Source organism: Platalea leucorodia, assembly GCF_965183815.1.
Source record: "Platalea leucorodia genome assembly, chromosome: 1".
Classification (NCBI taxonomy): Eukaryota; Metazoa; Chordata; class Aves; order Pelecaniformes; family Threskiornithidae; genus Platalea; species Platalea leucorodia.
Window position 1 is genome coordinate 84,241,627 of NC_138823.1, and position 17,929 is coordinate 84,259,555.

Sequence of the window (17,929 nt, forward strand, 5' to 3'; positions counted from 1 at the left end):
TGCAGTTACCATGTTGCAGTAGTCCTGGTTAGGAAGCCAAGATGATAATATGATCTGGGAACTTGCCAATTGCCAGTTAGTGGTTACAGAAGCATATGCCGATTTTTTTTTTTTTTTTTCAAGATAACTTCTGGCTGGACAACACAGATTCTCCATAGTAGTTGTTCACAACACCAGATAATTAAAGAATAACAGACACAGAAACAAACAAGAGCGAAACAACCAAGGAATAGTTTCTTCTCTACTTCTGAAATCAATTTCCAATACACAAGGTCCATCTCGTAAGAGAGGGAAAACAAGGTTAGAACATCAGGCAATCTTTTTGCCCTTGCTTTTCTGCCTCCTATGCCTGTCCCTTTTAACTATATGATTGATGCCAGAAGAGATAGTGGTGGTAGGTAACCAGCAAAAAACGTACAGTGCCAGAACACTGGTCCTGATGAGTGACTGATCCACCTTCTGCTCCTCAAAGTCCTGCTCCAGCAGGCAGACCACAAAATCTCCTGGGGGTGGATGGTAAAAATTGCATCAGGATATACAGGTAAGAGGGTGGCCCAGCAAATATCAGTCACCATAAGAAACACCGCACTAGGTTGTAGAGACCTTTGCTCCGAAGCATTGCTGCTGCTTTGGTATTACCCTTATTATGCATCTTCAGTGCACCATTTTGTCCCTTCTCTTTGTACACTTTTGATTAGCAAGGACTCCTCTGTGCAGTTTTCATGCTAGTGGAAAACAAGGCCTAAACAACAAAGTTTCAGTTGCACCAATGCCCTCATAAAATCTTCAACTGTACCAAAACAGAGCCCTTAGAAAACTAAAAGAAACAGTGGATTGTCTCTCTGCCTGTTCGTCTGATGGCCTAAGTTATCCTTTGAACAACTCTAGGGAACACTGTAATAGTATATAAATATTTTGAACATACAAGAAAACTGTGAGAATAGAGTCCATTGTTCACAGTAGATTGTTATCTGGGATACCATGACAGACTGTTCCACTAAAGCATGCAAAGGGTGCTCTTCCTTTTTGCACTGGGAAGTCTATGCAGTTCCTCTTTATGCCAATTTAAGATATTTTCTCTAAAATAAGGAAATGAGGTAGACCTTAATCTATTAAATCCGTAATTATTACCTCAATATTAAAGAACTTCATTTTAACAGATTTCATTAATTAACAATGTTTTTTTAAGTATTAGTATTTATTTAGCAGTATCAAGTCTGTGAATAACTCTATAAACAACTGTTGTGGTTTAACCCCAGCCAGCAACTAAGCACCACACAGCTGCTCGCTCACTCCCCCCACCCCAGTGGGATGGGGGAGAGAATTGGAAGGGTGAAAATGAGAAAACTCGTGGGCTGAGATAAGAACAGTTTAATAATTGAAGTGAAATAGAATAGTAGCAATAGTAGCAATAGTAGCAATAGTAGTAATAGTAATAGTAATAGTAATAGTAATAGTAATAGTAATAGTAATATACAAAACAAGTGACACACAATTGCTCACCACCCGCCGACCGATGCCCATCCTATCCCTGAGCAGCAATCGCTGCCCCCCGGCCAACTCCCCCACTTTATATATCAAGCACGACGTCATACGGTAGGGCATAGCCCTTTGGCCAGTCTGGGTCAGCCCCCCTGGCTGTGCTCCCTCCCAGCTTCTTGTGCACCGGGCAGAGCAGGGGAAGCTGAAAAGTCCTTGACCAGTGTAAGCACTGCTTAGCAACAACTAAAACATCAGTGTGTTATCGACATTATTCTCATACTAAATCCAAAACACAGCACTATGCCAGCTACTAGGAAGAAAAAATCAACTCTATCCCAGCTGAAACCAGGACAACAATCAATATTTTTTTTCTTGTTTCCCAGATGAATACACATGGAACCTTAAAATTACACTCTACGTATTATAATGCCACAAAATCTGCCATTCCCATATGAACTATGGCCAAGAACATCAAGAAAAGGATAAAAATAATTTTTACAGATGAGGACAAAAGTCTTGAACTTCAGGGATTGCACATTTGGTGTTCATGAGGCACATCTCTCTAATTAGAAGCATCTATTCAGCCATCGACTATGGTTATTATTTGTATTGTGCTCTCAGCCAGGAACCAAACTAGATAAACAGTGAACAGGTCATTTCTTATAGGGATGCTTGAAGCCATTGTTCATATTATTGTGAAAACAGAAAGCAGAGGGAGGTTGACACTCTTCTCACACTTCATAATTAGTCTATACTAATTTGCAGTGATGTTCTTTCATAAATAGGCATACATATTTCTTTACTATTTAATATCTTCAAGTAAAAAAAAACAAACAAGCTGATACATGATTAAGAACTTTGTAATACTGCTGCTGTAACAGCAGATCATTATAAATACAAATAAACACAAATATCTAGTCTTTTTTCATAGTCATTCAATTCAATGACAAATGTGTTTCTCTCCCACCCCACCAGTGTCTACATTTCAATTCAAAACTGAAATGAACGCAGTTTTTATCTCTTGTTTCATCAGTTACAACCAGAATTGCTGATTTGAAAGGACAAATGCCTCACAGATTAATTCGCTATGTATATTCTGTTCGGAAAGACTGATTCATCTGCGAAGAGCTGTGTGTAGCTAACATCCTCCAGATATGGGTTTACTATGTAAGCAGCAGAATTGAACTATGGGTTTCACTTTCATTCCTGAAGCATGTGGCAACTGAAAGTGGGCTGCTATAGCTGTTAGAAAAGAAAACAAAACCAAAAACAGTCTAATTTGAGGTTTTCCCAGGAAAAAATGAGCTTCTGGGGTTGGGTTACTAGTCAAATGTTGACTGTTGCTGTTTGATGAGCCACACTTGACATAAGCTAAGAACAAGCAGGGATAGATCTTACATTAAGTTAATGGATCAAAGGATCTCATGTTTTGGGAAAGGTGGGGTATTAAATTTGTAACTCAAACTCCCAGAAAAAGTTTTGATGTGGTTTTGGGCATTTCAAAAGATGTTCAGAGTTCTACAGGGAGGAGGAACCATATTAAAATACTAAGTATATTAATACATTATTTGCTCTACTCTTCACTGATAACGTATTTTTTTTTATTTTATTTTATTTTTACAGTGAGGTTAATAGCACTCTAAAAGGATAAGTGACTCATGTTTTTTGGGGTTCCCTGAGTATTTTGGTTTAAAAAAATCATATAATCCTATACACATAATCTTTGCAAACACACCTAGGATCTAAACATTGACTTCTCTCTCTTTCATCAGCATTATTAATACATACTTATTTATACAAATTCAGCAGAATATTTTGCTGCAACTGGGGAGGAAAGCAGGAACCAACACAGGCTATCACAGCTAATTACTAATTACATAGCTAATTACTATTACATCCCATAGCTAATTACTAAAGGTAATTAATAAACACAAATACAAAACACTTCCTAGAAAGCCATTAAAATTCAAAGGATTTTGAAAATCTTACACTTTATGTTACGCATGGACAGTAGTTCTGACATTCACAGTCATAACAACATAGTTGCAGCAAATTTCTACACACAGAGTTTACAATTCTTCCTCCTCAGGGGAAAAAAAACCAAAGCAAAACACAGGCCCTAAAACCAATCACCTGAAAAACTAAAGATTGTTAGGAGTTGCCAAATCTGGTAGCCTGATGGAGGTGAGGTTGCTGCAGCTCCTTGTTTTTAATCTGTGATTTAGAAGCAGTAGTGAGGCTAAGTGTGTGTTCCCAAGAGGCACGCACACAGATGCAATACATATGCGCAGTGGGCAATGCACAGATAGAAACATTCAGCACTCAAACACAAATGGCACGAACAGCCTCATCCTTCTTCAGCTGATCTGGAGGAAGGATAGCTTAGGTGGAAATACACACATGTACTTAACATGGATCCCTCCTGTAACTTGCCTTAGACACGTGGTCTATCCAGGAGCTGTGCCCTGGCTCCCCAGTCTCACTTGCTGGAACTTGAACATACAAGTCCGAGGCCTGCAGCTCCCTTCCAGCTGCTGGTACAGATCCTCTTTTAATCCTGGACACACTCACACATCTCGATCCAGCCAAGCACACTATGGATCCCCCAGTAACAGGCCTTAGACACTAAGTGTGCCCAATAACTGGCCCTGGACCCTGCGTCCTCCCAGTTACCTTGCATGCCCACTAACACCCTCACATATACATTACGGGCTCTCAGTAGCTGGCTTTCACACCCAGACTATCCAGGACCTGGCTCCTGGCTCCCGGCTCCCTGGTCTGCCCTTGCCTCATGCACAGAGACACACAGATGCAAACGGGCCCCACAGTCAACCCACAGACTGTGCAGTCGCTCCCGTAGTCAGTCTGGACCTCTGGGCCCCCGCAACAGCTGAACCCTCTGGTCTCTCCAGTATCTGGTCCAGACTTTTTGCCATGTGGATACCTGGCACCCAAGGCACTCATCTGACCTGCTTGTTACTTCAGCTTGATACTCAGTAGTGATCCCACACTGACATTCACACCCATGCAACAGGCACACACTGTGCTCTCCAGTTTGCTGGCACCACAGACACACACGACCCTCTGACCCATGGTCCAGCTCCAATTGCTGGCAGTTAAACCTCCAGACACACATGCATACAGAGAGAGGGTCCCTTTACTCAGGAAAATAGTTAGAATTGGAGCACAAGAAGATACAGGACAGACTGTGCTGATCAAACACAGGGCACAACTAGACAATGGTACTGAACAAGAGCCTGCTTACACAGGAGTGGCCCCTTTTATCCACTGATCCCTCTGTTCTTCCTTGTTTTTTCCTTCCTAATCCATCTCAATCCCTCCCTTTCCCTGCCTGTGGTTCTTCCACTAAACATCCTGGAATAGATCTAGTACAATACCATAATGCTCTTCCCTGCACCCCATAATGTGTCCCATACCCCTGCAGGCAGTAGCTCCCTCAGCCTGAAGGGTGATCAGGAGAGCATCTCCTGCTGACTCCTCATGATGGGTTTCAGCCCTGGCCCATGGGATTGAGGCTCTCCTGGGGCAGCCCTGGGACGAGCCCAGGCTTGAGTCTCTAATGAGGGCAGGGGGGTTACTCTCCCAGCACTGCACCTCTGCCCTCCTTTGGGTGTGTAGACATGAGCCTTTTATCAGATAAGCTAACAAAGATGTTCTTCTGCCGAGAACACAGCTTTTTTTACTTCAAAGTTTGTAATTTGGTGCTGGCTCACTATTGTATTTTAGATGTATGAATCCTAAAACCCTATTTAAACTGTTCTAAACTAAGCTCATAAAACTCCATCATTTTAAAGTCTTCAGATAGTAAGTTGTTGAAAACCAAGTTTAGGCAGCACTAAGCTAGAAGCAGAAGACTTCTTAAGATGAGTATCGACACTAGAGCTATGAACAGCTTGATGTCTGTATCTGATAGCTCCAAGAAGCTTTACTGATAGCCATGAAAGATCCTTTGGCTTCACAAACTTTACATTCGGTCATAAATGTTGGGACCTTTCTCTGTCTTTTACCCTGTTTTGGACCTTCTACCTCTTTCTTGTAAAGGAAGTTTGTGCATGTCACAGTAAATCCCGAAAACTTCCAGATAAAATATACCTAAGATGGAACTGAACAGTTCAACCCTTAGGAAAAATAGGTCACAGAAATGCTTGCAAATTCAGAAGAGTGATGTTTTTAGAAAATCAGTGTCTCAAAACGCAACAATTCAAAGGGAAATTTCATAGTGAAATACTCTATTCTTCAAGACTTTCCCATATTTTCCAATATTCTACCTCTTCCCATTGTATCATGCCAAATTAAATTGATTGCTATTCTGGAATTATAAAAAAAACAACTTATCAAATCAAAAAGCCTTCTCCATTTTTTTTTCACTGTTTCACTGTCTACTTACCTCATAAGGTACTCCTCCTCTTGCCACTTTCATAGACTAAGGTATCAGAAACATTTTCATATTCTATACACATATTAAAACCAGTTTAAGTTCATAAAGTGTTATTAAATCCCTGTCAAAGCCTCAGTCTTGGCAAGTGAAAATACACTCCCATCTGCTTTCTTTATAACGTACAAACAGTGATATATCAATACTATTTTCTTTTGTGGTACAGACCTGAGACTGAGAACACCCATTATCATTCTTCACTGACTGAATAGCAGCTCCAGATTACAAGTTCCACACCATTATCAAAATAAAAAATATAGGCCATTGCCTCAGAGTGACAAAACAGAAGCAGAAATGTAGACCAGCATTGTATTTCTAAGTAAAACAAGGGCAGAGAGAGCTTGAGCACTGTACCACTGATTTTCCATACCTCTTAGTTGTTAACATGTACCTCAGAGTGGTTTTGGCCCGTGCCAGCTAGTACTCTGCCAGACCGTACTCACGCATGGCTGCGTAAGGTGTGCGCCAGCAGTCGTTCCCGAAACACAGTATGTATGAACAGGTCTGCATCAGGTTTGCCTCCCAGCACCTTATAGAGTCCTCCAACAAGATCCTGTCAGGCTTTGCACTCTTAGGCCTTTCTAACATAGGCTCACAAATTTATAGAATAATTTAGGTTGAGAGAGACCTCTGGGGGTCATTGAGTCCAGTCTCCTACTCAAAGGAGGCCTAACCTCAAAGCTAACTGAGATGGCACAGATACACTTCTCCCGGTAATGAAGCAAGCGTATACCTCCAAGTTCCATAGAGATTAACATACACTAGCAAAGACACTTAAACATAAAAATATTACAATGAAATCTATTTATACTAAACTTACTTCACTTCAGCACATTTTAAAAATCATTATTCTTCCTACAGTTAAGTGTAGGGACCACTATATTTCATTCTTTCCCTTCAGTATTAAAACTTTGACATAGATAGGGAAAAACAGTTACAAAATTCAGATGAAAAAAGTACTTTCTTAAATTATATTTCCTCATTATTAAGGACTATAAATGCACACTAAAAATAAGCCATCATATTAATATTTAAGATGATGTTCTTCAGAAAATCCAAAACTAGTAACAACTCCCATCCCCAAAAGAGGTTTCTTCTCTCCTTAAAGAACCCAATTTGGATTCATTATACATAACTTACACTTTGTGGAAAAAAAAGAGAGGGTGATGCATAGAGTTTAAACATAAATATTTCAGCTCATTCTACTTCTCGAATCACAGAATAAATTTTCAGTGAAATGGCAATACTGCAGTTTCATAAATACAAGAATGATATTAATTTATTATGGTATATGTGTTGAAGCACACACTCAATAATCCTCCCAAGCCTATCCTTCAGGCAAAACAAAGCATTTAAAATCATAACATATGAGGCACACTGAGTCACTTCCTAAACAGAGGCTTGAAAAGATGAAAAAGTGCTATTCCAGTTTGGTTGAATGGCTCACATCATGGCATAATGAAGAATTAATTCTGTACACAGTAGGCTCATTTTACTAAAACATAGCAACTCCTAAATTTCATAGTGTTGAAGCAAGAAGTAGGCTATAATAGGAATTAAAAAAAAAAATCCCACCCACCTGCGTTTCATATATTGGATTTAATCTACGAGACTTAGTTACCTGCCACATATTAGCCAAATCACACTGACAGAAATATAAAATACCCACCTGTTTTAGGGTCAACAGAGAAATATGGCTGTCCCTGAAGAATACTGTACACTACTCTGGCACTGTTTCCATATGTAGGGTCATCTGCATCTGTGGCTGTCACCTGCAGAACAGATGTACCTGTATATACAGGAAAATAAAAGTTAATTGATAATAAATATAATTTTCTGACAAATATCAATATTTTTAGATGCATTTTTGAAACATCTACAGTCCTCACATTCTACAATTGAGAGATTAATAACATTTTCGCTCTATGTTATTAACCTATCGTATTTTTAAGGAAAACTATTTACACTCATTTGAAAAAACTTTTTCTGTCTATATATGTATATGTAACGTAATTACATATATATAAACATAAATAGTAACTACATAGCATGCATATTTATGCATGTTCACACACATAGACCCCAAATTTGGATATTGCTTAGGCTTCTGAACAACTCATATTTATGGACTTCAGGATTATCTTCATCCACAATACAAATTAATGTTGAAGTGCATATTTAAAATAATTTGCATAAATGTCCCCAAATCAATAAAAGATTATAAGGGAATCAAAAAATCTAGCTACAGGAAGGCATCAAAGATCTGAAAATGAAATAACTACTAGAACCTTGTTGGAATTCCAATGATGGATCCAAATTAGAAAGATAAGGAGTTCGAAAGACAAATATTTGTATGCTGTTGATAAATACCATTAGAAAAATAAAATCACAGTTTCTAGCATGTCACTAAGTCGGATAACTTAATGATAACACTTTGTAGAAAATAAAACGCGTAAGTACTGCACAGATAGAATAGAGACAGGTGATTTTACATTTTACTGTATTTTTCAAGACATTTAATGATGAATCTTTTTTGCTATCACTGCCCAACACTTCACATAAGAAATCAGTAAATGAAAAACTGGCAAGTTAATAAAGGTTCAGTCTTCATCCCACTTGTTTATCCTCCTACAGACACTGCTTTCTACAGACTTGTTTGGCCCAGTATTAAAATACAGGAATAATAATAGCAGAACAGGCTTCTCTCATGTAATTTTGCATCTGAAAGTGGCTTCTCTGTCAAATTGACCACTGAGGCATCACCTCCACTCTGGGGTGTTCAATTTCACATCTTAGTTGGGAGGAAAGTACGCTTTTGAATGGAATCCTTCGATCTCCCCCACTTGTCGTACTTTGATTTGCATCATGGGACAGTTTCAGAGCATGCAAACTAGATTCCTTCAGATGAAATGAAACCAAAAGATGTGCTTTAGCACAAGAGCTAGTAGTCTCTTCATAGTTATTCAGGAGTTAATGGTAAAACAGACTAAATTACCGTATTTGCGTTTATGTGGCAAGGTAAACAAATACGAATTAAACAGTGTAATTTTCTTAAAATGTTCTAGGAATCTATTCAGTCATATTTATTTGCTATCTAAACTTAGAATAAGAATTCTTACAAACCACATCAGGTCACTTCAAAGAACAGAAATGCATTTTTTCCCCTATTCTATAGCTTATCTAAATACTGTAATGATATATTTCTATAGCACAGTTTGGCAATAATTTCTAACTTGAGGTGGAAAAGCTGTGTGACCTTTCTGTCTTCTAGTTAAGCTTGTTGATTCAAGGGTCAAGGCCTATCTGCACTGATTTGTTGTTTTACCTTTATTCGTGGCTTCATTATTTTATGTTGGAATCTTGTGGAATCATTAAAGATTAAAAGGTTACCGATACACAATGATTTTTTTTTTTTATTACATCCAACAAAAAGATACCCATCCAATAGGTATAGTCGGTCACCTACCAGAGTTTGCTACCCAGAGTGCTGGGCAACTTCCATACCTTTTTATCTATAGATTTTCCTGCTTCCAGGAAAACAGTTAGCAACAGTTGCCTACTCGTCTAACAGGTTGAGTTCCCATTTGCACTTTTTCCCCAGAGTTCTAGAAATTCAAGGTAGGTTTTGGAATGGATGAACAGATTTTGGCTATTTCAGAAGAAGAAAATACCAGAAATACTGAAATTTCATGGTTCTCTCATTCTTCAGAGACTTTCTTCTCTCCTCTCCTTATTTCAAAAGGTAGGGGATAGAATCTGAGTGCTTGTATGCTCATTGATGTGGGACAAAGAAACAGGGCTAGTGAAAGGTGATATCTCACATAAGCAGCTGACAGGTCATTTTAGCATGAATGGAATGCGATTATACCTTAAAATCCACTGCAGTGATTTCCTAATACATCTATTTCTTTCCTAAGAAACACCTGATAATAGTAATTTGGTATTGAATAGTCTTGAATAATGGCAAAGTGTTCACTTTGTATCGAAAAGAACACTTAGAATCAGAAGTTTTAACTCACCCCTCCACCCCCACCTCTCAAACCCTCATTCAGTGCAAGGTAGCTCATCAGATGCTTAATTTCTTCACTGTATTACACAAGCACGCTCAGCATCTTCTAAGATACACCCATACTGGCCTTTTGCCTAACTCTTGGCTGATTTGCTGAGCACAGAGGAAAGGCAGCTTGTGAAAGCTGCAGGTTAGAATGCCTTGTGAGAAAAAAGGTAAAGGGGGTACCTTTACCTTCCAATTACTCCTTTCAAAGTTAGCATCATTCAGCTCATCAACATGACAGACAAATCATGATTCCAAACATATTTGTACCATGCAGATGCAGCATCAGTTTTTGCTGTTGAGCTATGTGTAATGAAGGATTTAGATGGAAAGGTATGCAGTACAGCTGCCTTGCTGTTTTTAATGTTAACAATTCTGAAGAATATAATCTAATACAAAAAATAAGGATCTAATTTCCCTGGAGACCTCAGAATACATATGAACATCGGACCCAGAGGCATACCTTCCATACTTTCTTCACTAACCTACTGTGAAAATGCCTGTCAAGAAAACCTCAAAATTTTGCTATGAAAGCATTTTGACACTCCAGTTAGGCAATAAAAAAGACTTTTTTCCCCAAGTGGAGGCTCTGCTTATTCAGAGTACAACTACCACTCCACATGATTTCCCGCTACAGTTTAGAGATTACACATTGGGAATTCTGTTTTCTTAGCTAATGCTTTATACAGAGCTGTAAAATATGTCTGTATGCACTGAACACCACTCTGTAAGCTTTGCCTTTTTTCTGTTATCAAAAATAAGGTTAATTTCATTTGGGAAATCAAATTGTAGTTTTATTTCAAAATCTCTTCTTTTGTTTTTCCCTTTTTTAAAATATGTTTACAATAAAAAAACTGTAAAGTTATATATCAAAGAAAAGCTGAAGGGAAATACTTCAATCTGTCTCTCTGAAGACAAATTTTTAATGTTTAATGAGGCAGTTCAATAAAACATATCTGTTGAGAATGCAAATCTGTATGCATGACTTTCCATAGCTTGCTGCACTGTTAAAATCTCAAATGGATCAATACTGAACAAAAAGTAGAAGTGGTGAAAAAAGGGTGAAGTTTAATGAACATAGGGATTTTCCATCTAACTAAACTAATACTTAAAATTGTCTTGAAACAAGTCAACGCAACATGTTTTAGTTTCATTCTACATCAGAAAATAGTGATTTCACCAGGAAATCAACACTTCTAGTCCAGTGACTATATTACTGATCCAAGTCCTTACTGTAGAAAATCTCAATTTTTTTTGTCAGCTATCTTCATTAGAAGATAACAATCAAACAACACAGGAAGATAAACAGGCACTTCTCATACAAATTGTATTTATGAATGCCATGAATACTGTCTTCCAGATTATCTGAAATTCTGACTACCTCACATTATAACACTCTGGAAAGAAGTTCAGGAAAGTCCAGTGTGTCTACTGATTTCCTTAATAGACTTTATTGGGAATACTCTTACACGTGACCTCAACAATAAAAAATTTAATATGCAGTATTTCTTTCATTTTGAAGCTATCCGAAAATGAGCAGATATGGAAGGTTTTTACTGATTGAAAAATGTTTTTATTTCCTTTTACATTTAGATAATGATGACTCATAAACCTTAAAACAGAGCATTGTTATAGCTGTCAATGAGACTGAGTTTTTTACACTGCAGAAGAAACCATTTCAGATATAAATCTTGGTTCTTGAGCCAACTTTTAGGAAAAAGGTTCAATGAAGGCAAGGAACAAGTGGGTTTTTTCAGCTCTTTCAGCATAGTACATAAAGCATAAATAATATGTTCACTTTGTGCCACAGAGAACACTGTGATCTAATATTTGGCAAATAATTTAACAAAACTTACCTGCACTTTCACTTGTCAGTGACCTAAAAAAGAAAAGCCATAAAGGTCCTACTAAGCTTTTACAGGTAGATCAAGAAAGGTTCAACTTGTGGGAAAAATACCAGTTAACTTCATGATGAGAGAGACAGGAACCTGCTGCTGAAACTAAACAGCATAACGGAGATCAAAAATACCACCTGTCACTCAGCATGAGGGCTGTTACAGAGAGACAGTAACATTGAAAGTTCTTTAAATGACAATACAAAAAAGTGGAAGAAATTCTTAAAGTAGTGAAGCATCATTAGGAATTCATAAAATAACAACAAGAAGTACAGATTTGTATAGACTCCACAGCTAAATGTCAAAAAACATGCTAATTGCAGAGCTAATAAAAACGGCATAGGGATCTCCGTTATTTGACAGAAGGAATGTATCCTGTGGAAGCAATAATAGAATTAGTCTTCCTGAGACTGCAGACAATAAAATGCTTTCAGTATGCCACAAACACAAACAAATCAATAAGGGAAAAAGAAAATAGTGGCCATAAATTTGCAATGAAAATATAATGTATGCCTACAGCAGATTGCCTGTATGGTGCGATATGAAAATTCAGTTTTATTCACACAACAGGAAAGCTTTGTGGAAAGAATATTTTAATGATTTACCTCAGGTACAACCAGTAAAGTATTTCATTTGTAAAACATATGCATTAATGCTTTATTTTATCACTAAAACTTCCTTGGTTCACCATAATCCATTCTGTTTTATAACCCAAAATGCCATCCCAGACTAACTATTTGAATTGTTCTTAGAAAACAGTAACTTGTATAATGTAGTTGTACAGTAATACCAAGATTGAGACTACTACTGAATTATGACTAACATCCATGTAAGAACACTACATTTTGAGAGCATGAAAAGAAAAAGAGAACTTTTATAAACAGAGTGAACAAATGAAAAATAATTATATCAGCTGCTTTTGACTTTGATGATAACATTGATTTCCTTTCCACTGTCTTTCCTCCTATGCAGAAAACAAAAGGCTTCTACAGGGGAAAAAATAATCAATTAATTAAAATGGTCCCCATTAAAGACAAAGGAAACTGAAGAAAGAGGAAGACAGAGTTATGCATTTTTGGAGACAGTCGAAAAAGGAAATGCATTTCACATCAAAACAGTCTGTGTGACAACTGAGATAAGAGCTTAGATGTTACTGAAATGAACTGCAACTCTAACAGTAAAGCTTTGTGCCACAGTGAATTATCAAAGACAACTGAAGAGGTTTCATACAGGCCCACAATATTCTTGCTGGGAGCTCTATCCCCTCACTGTAGTACTTCCCACAAAGGTGCGTTGCTTAAATAGTCCTGGTGTTATGACATTACTCACAGAAATACCGCCCTTCTGTAGTTCCATAAACTTTTCATGGGAATGATATTTGTGATAGTATGCTTAGCTAGTTAAAATAGGGAATTCTACATTAAAAACATGTCCTGTTATAGGTATGTGTTCAAGTATGGAACAAAACACTTCTGTTATTTTCTTATCTATTCATATGAGCTATCATTACCATTCAAAGTGATCAAATGATGACAAACCATTAAGATTCAATGACAACATTAATTCGTTCTTATATGTATGATCAATATTGTTATGACAGTTGACTAACTATGTGTATTTTAATATTTTTCCCTTTTAATTTTTAAAATTCTCCTCTGCAGAAGTTAAAGTCTATCACCTGCTTATTAGACAAACAGCAAGGAGAAAAGAACAAATTATCTACTTTTCACTTAGGAAAGTTAGACACATCTTGGACTTGAAGGCTGTTTCTTAGATGGGGTGTATAGGGATTTGGGGGGTAAAGGGAGAAGTGTGTGTTCATGACGTAACTACCTGTACTGTCCATTCAGTAATAAAAGACAACAGACATATTTCACAAAGACTAGTCATGACAGCTAAGCTTTCTTAAAAAATATCTAGCATAAGTCATATTTCCATCTGTCTATCCTAGACTAGTTATGTAGCTTTGATGTTGTGGTATTAAAGGAAAGTTATAAACTAATTTCAACACCAGAGAAGCAATAAAGAAAACTTATTGCATAATGTAGCACCTCAAAGAATATCTGAACTACATTCCTAACAGCGAAAACCAAAGATCAGTACTTTTTGGAACTTCAGCTCACTTTATAAGAAACTTAATAAAGGTAAATAAACATATGACACCATGGCCTAAAATAATCTAGAAAACTACTGTTCCTTTGTATTTGTTTAATTCTGTGAATTGCATAGACTACTCATGTAGACATAAGAGAATGCCATAAAGTGTGCAGTTAAATGAGGATATACAGATATATCTTGTTTCTAGAGTGCAAAGTACCATTTGCCCAGTAATGTCTGTTAAAGCATTCAAGAATAAGAGTGACTCTCCTCTACAGTCAGCACGCGTGTGTGTGTCCTGTGTTCTTGATATGGATGTCCCAAGTAACATACAAGGTTGCATTTGATGTCTTCTTATCACCTCAACTGTAATATCTTTTACATACAATCAATGATACAATAATGTGTCGTAACTTTGTCAAACAGTATGTGGCATTTTCACTTGTTAAAAGATTGTTGAATAGAACAATTTGTTTTCCTTACCCATTTCAGACATCTCTGGTACAGTAACAATGTATGGTCCATCTGTAAATTTTGGTGCATTGTCGTTGATATCCTGCACTTTGATAATAAATTCAGATTCAGGCTCAAGCGGCTTGTTTGTCCGTCTATCAATAGCTTGGGCATGAAGCACATAGTGCGTCTTCTGCTCTCGATCTAGGCTTTTGGTTGAATGGATGTCTCCAGTCGTGTCATCAATAATAAATATAGTCCCCGCCCCTTCTCCAGTAAGAATGTATTTGACCGATCCATCACCTTTGTCAGAATTGGAGTGCAGCTGTAGAATATATACACATAAAATCATATAAAATGACATATTAAATTTCATAAAAGGTTATTACACGTAAGATATAAAAACTATACTACTACTGTTAGCACCATTCTATTTAGTTTTTAACCTTCTCACCTCTTGCTGTAATTCCTCATGTGCTACTTCTGGCAAGTTGATCATTTTGTTCAGGGTCATTTCCACCCAGCATAGTTCATTTTTTAACCTGGGATTTCTTGGGTTCTACATCTATTCTAGAAAACTTCCCTAAGTCAAGAACATTCTACTAACTGGGGTGTTTTTTATTTTATTTTGGTTTGGTTTTAGTCCTTCTAGTATTTATCTTACAGCACTCATTGCTAGAAACTCTGCCTTAAGCACTAAGCCTGAAGCAGTCACACTGAGGATTGTTTGCTTCAATGATCGTAGTTCAGTCCCACCTCCACCTATGTGGCCCCAAGGACAGCATCATTTACTGCAAAAGGAAACTGCGTAGTGTGGCAGTGACAGATGTCTGTCCAGGATTACTCTATCCCTCAACAAACCAGAGCCATTTTCTCTGGGATTTTTTTGTTTGTTTTTAATTAGAAAGTCACCTAATTTGCTTGTATTTAAATTATTTATAATGAAGTAATGAACTTTGACTGATACTTCCAGCATTTTCATTGTTCCTAATGCACACTTTGTGCTATAAAATATATGTTAAGTATATTATATTCCTCCTTGAGTAGAATAAAGCTTAAATTTATTGGGGGGGGGGGAAGGGGGGGGAGAAAAGTCACTAAGGACCCTGGTGTATTAAGAGATCACATGAAACAGCTACCCATTAAGTCTCAGTGCTTCTAACTTGACTTTAAAGAATTGCCTGTTTAGATTAAAAATGAACATGTGTTCTCTGAGAAGGAGGGGTGATTTTTTGACAGATTGAGAGGCTTTGTGTTTTTTTTTTCCTTTAAAATGACTTTGAGAACAGAATGTATTTATTGAGGTGCACAATGAGAACAAAGTGATAATGCAGAAATGAACAGCCTCAGGTATTGTGCAGTTATATTGTGATGTTAAATCAGAAGGGAAACTTTCTAATTTTAAGAACTCACTCATTCTTATTCTTATCCCACTGCCCTGACTATCTCTCAATATCTGCAATGTGGCATTACTAAGTTTCTATACAGAATCTGAGCAAAGCAGAAGCAGAATGCCAGATATTATTTTTAATTAATGGAACATAAGGTGTCAGTTTCCAGACTCCTTTCCATTCTCAGTTCAGAAATATTTAGGGCTGGATAGAGAAAAAATAAACCTTCTGGAGGTACAAATAATCTTTTTTCTGACTTAAATCATAAGATACAGAAGTGCTGCTATTTTCTCACTCTCTTCTTGTACCTTTTTTGCCAGGTCTTTGTCTTGCCTTTAAAATTATCTAGCTTGCTATTTGTAAAAGGAGTAAACATATGAGGTTTGATCATGTTTTTAATCTCGTATATTGAATCTATGAAATTATGGTGTCGCACATAATTTATATCTTGTCCTGTAGGGAGGGTTGGGAAGGTGAAGTCTAACAAAATTAAGATTGTCAGCTCATATAAACTTCAGCATAACTTCAGTCAATGCACCATATATTTATCTGAGCCACAAGAAGATCTGACTGAATAACCAAAACAAAACTGGGTCACCACTGTGGACAGTGAACGAAAGAAAGAAAGAAGCAGAGAAAGGATCTGTTTGCTTGGCTTTGCCTTTATAGGACAGCAGGACAGTCTTATACCTTTATTTAGAGAAGCGATAGATAAAATTCTAGTTACATCTCTTCTTATACTCAGAATAATACTCTATTCTATTAACAAAGAAATAATTCACTCAATGTAAAATGCCAGGGATCCAAACTTCTTATAAAGTCAAAATGTCCTCTGAAGTGATTTATTCCTAAAACCAAGAACAGTAGGCATTCTGGTATTCTAACCTTGGCTTGCTGGTATTCTAATCTTTCAGAAACAATCAATCAGAATTGTTTTTCTCTTGCTGCAGGTTCCTTTTTTGATAAAATGATTCCTATGTGTTAGTGTTTGCAAATGTTAACATTTGCCTCAGAAAGATTATCTCTAATTTATGGGAAAAAAAAACCCAAGAAACCCAGGAGAAAATTTATATGCCCAGGAAAATGACAAATTTGCTGAGCTGGTGAAGCTATAAGGAACTCAAAACTAACCCAAACTGAAAAAGATCAGAAGAATCTCCATCCTCATTCTCTCCTTTTAACTCTGCATGCATATATGTAAAAGCATATTCAGGTATACGATACAGAGTTCCCAGCAAAACTCATGGTATTGATAACTGGAATTATGAAATTACGAGCCAATTAAGAAATTGGTTACATAGGTAGGTAAGAAATCAACAGAATAAGGAACTGCTGTAGAATTTAAGAAATAAGCTTTCTTCAAAAAAAACAAATATCAACATAGACATGGCGTTCCAATACCGTGCTGCAGAAAGGCACATTCAGAGATTCACTGTGATAGCATGAAATGCATGGAACATTTGGAAAAATTAATAACATTAGATATTTTCTGTTGTGAAGAAACAACTATTTGTACTTGTCATCAGTGAAGAAAAGCCAGGCACATTTTGAGTCAGAGGGCTTTTACATCTAACAAGTAATAGAAGTTAAGAAACACAAAAAATTCTCAGCTGATTGCATGGCCAACCAATTACATGCTATTCCTGCTAAACACCATGCTACCCAATAAACTTCAATTGAAAAACGCAGGCAGGAATGTCATTAGAAGAAAATTATCTGGGTATTAATAAACACTGAAAGCCTTCAATTTGCAACAGGTCTTTTACATTGCAGTTGTAAGGCAACAACTGAAAACAAGAGAAAGCTAAGAGAAGTTCCTGCTTCCCAACTTCCTGATATTTCTTATATTGTTTGAAATATCACACTTTGATTTATGCCTTTTAATTTCTAACGCTGAATTTCAAACTCACATAGGAGGATTTTGCACAGCACTTCTACTGCATAACAAAAGGTCCTTTGCTTTGTCAGTTGGTTTGTATTTCAGTTTTTCTGTAAAGTAAAGATTAAATAACTGTCTTCTTTAATACTTCCATCTCAGTACAATTTGACCCAAGTAGAAAAATATCAAGGCTGCTCTCAAACTCTTTTTTGCAATATGTGT

The 17,929-nt window shown here is 36.9% G+C and overlaps 1 protein-coding gene across 2 annotated transcripts in view; it reads right to left on the bottom strand.

Moving 5' to 3' along the window:
- Window positions 1-17,929, bottom strand: part of CDH18 (cadherin 18) — a gene marked incomplete at both ends in the record, with an annotated part of 175,715 nt that overhangs the window by 123,263 nt on the left and 34,523 nt on the right. For both annotated transcript variants that reach the window (XM_082335404.1, XM_082335403.1), the window contains 2 exons: window positions 7,608-7,727; window positions 14,468-14,762. In XM_082335404.1, coding sequence (XP_082191530.1) covers window positions 7,608-7,727; window positions 14,468-14,762 — 415 coding nt within the window. The remainder of the gene's footprint in view (window positions 1-7,607; window positions 7,728-14,467; window positions 14,763-17,929) is intronic.